A 4,744-nucleotide genomic window follows, 5' to 3' on the forward strand; every position below is an offset into this window, starting at 1 on the left:
GAGTCCAAAAACCTTTGTTAGGATCGGGAATTTGGGTAGTGCGAAATTTAGCCAAATAACGGTGTAATGACAATAACAAAGGCAATGAAAGTTGATAACAACGACAATTAAAGCATATAAAGAAAATACAAATTTAACGTGGTTCGGTTAAAGTGACCTACGTCCACAAGCGGAGAGCAGTAATTTTACTATACCAACAAGAGTACAAAAGAGAGTACAAAATTAGAGTAAACACTCTAATTAATTCCAAATATCCCAAGAGAATAACCTCACAAAATCACTCCAAAGAAATGGTTCACACAAGTACTTCCCAACACTTAACTCTCATACAAAACACTCTTAATAAAAGGAAGAAAGGAAAAAACAAGAAATGAATACTCAAGTCTTGTTGGTGTGTATTTGGTGTGTCTAAAATGAACTAATAACCTTCCCAAAAAAGTCTTGACCTCTTAGGTGTAAAAGAAGAGATACAACTTGTGCAAATGATGTCAACCACAAAATGCAATATTTTTGGGTCCGAAAGAATATTGCCAACAAAGTCTACTTTGCAAGCATACTTATATAAAATGGAATTCATTAGCCAAAATATTGGCCATAATTACAACCCTGTACTCAGGTTCTGATCGTCTCAGGTAATTTGTCTTATTTTAAAATTATTGATTCCACTTTTTATGAAATGTTATGTGTAATTATTATTTATCTCATGTGTAAATTTTTTTTACATTGTCACTGCATATGAAGAAGTCAAACTCCAAGTTTATATACCACAACTTTGGTTTCTCTAGCAAATGCAAAACCAAATTTGACAATGGCTTACTCCAACATATATTCTATGCTATTTTTTCTTCTGATTTTTCCCCTGCATACTTTAGCTCAAATAAAGGATACTATACCTTTGGGCAGTACTCTTACTGCAAATGAAGAAACTACCCCATGGCTCTCTCAATCTGGAGATTTCGCGTTCGGATTCAAGCAAATTCAAGATCAAAATCACTTCTTGCTTTGCGTATATTACGCGAAAATTAAAGATACCACCATAGTTTGGTATGCAAATGGTGGTAATCTAGTACCACGAGGCTCAATCGCGGAATTAAATCCACAAAGTGGATTAATTCTCCGCGATCCTCGGGGTAAAATGCTTTGGAGCACTGGTCGAGTTGTAACTAATGTTGCTTATGCTGTTATGAATAATACAGGAAACTTTGTTCTTGTTGGAAATGATTCTTCAATTTTATGGGAAAGTTTTAAATATCCAACTGATACCCTTTTGCCTACTCAAATACTTGAAATTGACAACAAGCTGAATTCTCGAAAATCAGAGTCTTTATTTTTTCCAGGTAAGTTTGTTCTTCGTATTATGAGTAATGGGAATTTGGTGCTTAATACTCAATCCAAGCAGACTAATTTTGAACCTGATTCTGAGTATTATAACAGTCATACTTCTGATCCTGGAAATGAAGCCAATTCTGGATATCGACTGATATTCGACGAATTGGGCACCGTTTATATATTAAAAAGAAACAATCAAAGACTTGTGCTAACACCTCCTAATGTCCCTTCAACATCAGACAATTATCACAGGTTGAGTCTTGATTTCGATGGTGTTTTAACTCATTATTATCATCGTAAGAGTATTTCTACGGGAAAACAAAATTGGACTATTCTTTGGTCTGTGCCTGATAACATTTGTTTAGCAATTCTTGAAGAAACTGGAAGTGGAGTTTGTGGGTACAACAATGTGTGCCATTTAAGTGAAAATCAAATGCCATATTGTGAATGTCCAAAAGGGTATTCGTTGATCGATCCGAACGATAAGTATGGGAGCTGCAAACCAAGATTTGTTCCAAATTGTGATGAAATTGGACAGGGTAATCCTGAAGATTTATATGATTTTGATGTTGTGACTGATGTTGATTGGCCATTATCGGATTTCGAAAGGATTTATCCTTCTACTGAAGAAGAATGCAGGAAATCTTGTTTGGAAGATTGTTTTTGTGGTGTTGCTATTTATAGAAGTAATAGTTGCTGGAAGAAGAAGCTGCCATTGTCAAATGGGAGAGTGGACACTACTTTGAATGTAAAAGCTTTTCTTAAAATAAGGAAAGTTTCAACATAAGTTCATTTGTTCAAAATAAGTGGCCAAACAATACTAGATAGTGAGATGTTACTCATATTTTAGACCATTCAATTTGAGATTTGTCTTTCTATTCACTATTCATTGTTTTTGCTACCTTTCATAGCAATCTTGAAATATAAATAAAAATTAAATGGCTTTTGGCTGTTATAAATAAAAATTATCCAAAAATCAATTAGTTTTCCTTTTTTTAATGTTACATGTAAAAGATAGAAAATTATTCAAATTTAAAATCTCAAAAGATATGTATATTTCACTAGTTAAAATATTGAAGAAAGCTAATACATTATTGATAAATTCATAACTAAACGTATAAAGATTTAAATTCTAAGGCAAACATTTTAAAGCTACCTAGAAAAATAAATTCTTTCAAGATTAAGGGAAAAACTTTGTAATTGTAGCTTGTTTCATAGATTTCATTCTCTTACTAGCGATATAACTCTTGAATTGGCGAAGATTCGTGTCCAAAGTTTCAGCAAAAAGGTAGTATTCAATAGCTTTCCTTTGAAGACAATCTAAGAGCTTAACAATTAATTTCTTCCTAAATATTTTTTGGGATTTGCCTAATGAAAAAGATATCATGTGCAAATCTTCAAATCTTATATTTTATGCAAGATAGAAATTTTGTTTAATGGAAAAAATTGTGCGCATATTTTTAGAATTATTATTAGTAATCTTAAAGATTCTATATGGTTGTTATATAAGGGTAATTTTACAAAAGACACTCTGCTATAAATATAGATGTTGTTATAGGTAAAAAGTTGTTATAGAGAGGTAAATATAACTTAAAAAGTCGGTTCTGAAGAAAATTTGACTTTTATAGCGAATGATTGTTATATATAGATGCTGTTGTAAGCACGTGATTTTTGCCCTATATGAGAATTACTCCCAAAAAATTCAAAATAAAATGATTTTTTCTTTGGTGTGCAATTTTGTGATATTTTGTTATATTTTGAATAATTATTGGCATTTGTCTGTGCGTGTTTATTTGCTAAATTAATAAAAAATACAAAAATATGTCGCATTTTGCATGTAGGATTTAATTCTACAATTGTTAGTAATTAAATTTGTTTTACAAAAATTAAAAATTACAAAATAGGCATCGTTTGCATTTCTAGCATTTAATGTCCAAATATACGATTTTATGCTTAATTAATACTTAATTATGCGTTAATTGTTATTGGGAGTTAATTTGCGCTTTTATAACTTAATTTAGTTCTTAATAATAGTTTAGGTATTTTTTATAATTTAGTTTTAGAAAAATGAAAGAAGAAAAGAGAGCGAAAATATAAAGAAAGTCGGAATTGAGCCTTTTCTTCAATTTTAAGCCACAGGCCCAAAAAATGGCCCAATCTTCCATACGACCCAGTCCATTTCGAACTAGGTCGACCCAGTCCAGTACCAACAACCCAACTCCCCCTCTTCATTTTCATTCTTCATTTTTTGTCCAAACACAAAAAAAAAAATAACCAAAACCCTAAAAAAATTAAGAAAGGATCCGCCCCCCCCCCCCCATTTTGGCTTCTTCTTCCCCAAACTCAAAAACACCTCCCATGGCTTCCCTTTACTTTCTTCTTCGTCCACACAAACACCCTCGCGTCCAAACGACCCCCCCGTCCTCCATTAAAACCACACAACCACCTTCAAGCTCGAACTCGACAACCATGGTCGCCACTGCTGCGTCTTCGTCATCAACGACCAGTCCGTCGGCTCCCTTTCACCATCATCGTTTCTACTGCTGAGCCAGTCCTCAACTTCACGTCCCAACAGTCCACCTGCTGCTCGCGCTACTGCTACTGCTTCATCTTCTTCTTTGTCTTCGTCATCGTCCACCTCCAGTAGCCTCACCATCTTGCCCAAACGACCCTTCATTCCCCGTCAAGCAACAGCTATCGCTGCTGCATCGTCCAGCCTCATCGTCCAGCTTCGTCGTCCGCTTCAAGCTCGACACCCTCCTGCTGTCACTACCCTCGTCAACCCATCGCCATAGCTTCCCTCCCATGGTGGAAACCCCACTGCAAACGACCCCTCCCTCTAGCTCCTCCATGCTGCCCGCAGCTGCCCCATGATCGATCTTTCTGTTTCATCTTCTTTGTTTCGTCGACTTCGAGTTGGGTGGTCGAGCTCACAAGCTCCAGCCATGGACGCGGCGTCGCCTCACTGCTCCTGTTTCGGCGTCAAGCTGTGTTTGCTTCAGACGCTTCACTGCTGCGACTCCATGAGTCATGTTTGTTCCTCACCATCGTACTCTTGTTGACGACGCAAGGCAGTCCGGTTAAAGTCTGGCAAAGTTCGAAGGTTTATCGTCGAATCGAGATCCTTCGTCGAGCTTTACATGACGAGTTGTTTGGTCAAGGTATTGCTTCTGTTGTTGCTTCATTCTTTGTACATGAATGCTTCGTCAAAATCCGGAATGACATGGTTGTTTGGTCGAGGTTTGTCGAAACAGTCCGTACATATTTCGTGTCGATCCGGTTAGTAGATTTTGAGTTTTATTTTTGTCCGTGTTTCGTTTTGATATTTCTCGAATCTAAAATCGGTAGATATTTGATTTTTGGTTTTGTTCATGTTCATATGTTTTGTTGAATTAATTTTCAGATTTCAAATGGA

At 35.7% G+C, this 4,744-nt stretch overlaps 1 protein-coding gene across 1 annotated transcript; it reads left to right on the plus strand.

Moving 5' to 3' along the window:
- Nucleotides 1-602: 602 nt before the first annotated feature.
- LOC107786027 (G-type lectin S-receptor-like serine/threonine-protein kinase LECRK2) lies at nt 603-2,305 on the plus strand. Its single transcript, XM_016607466.2, has one exon. It carries the CDS (start codon nt 809-811, stop codon nt 2,114-2,116), a length of 1,308 nt encoding a protein of 435 aa, XP_016462952.1. The 5' UTR covers nt 603-808; the 3' UTR covers nt 2,117-2,305.
- Nucleotides 2,306-4,744: the final 2,439 nt, after the last annotated feature.

This window comes from Nicotiana tabacum, chromosome 22 (assembly GCF_000715075.1).
Source record: "Nicotiana tabacum cultivar K326 chromosome 22, ASM71507v2, whole genome shotgun sequence".
Lineage (NCBI taxonomy): Eukaryota > Viridiplantae > Streptophyta > Magnoliopsida > Solanales > Solanaceae > Nicotiana > Nicotiana tabacum.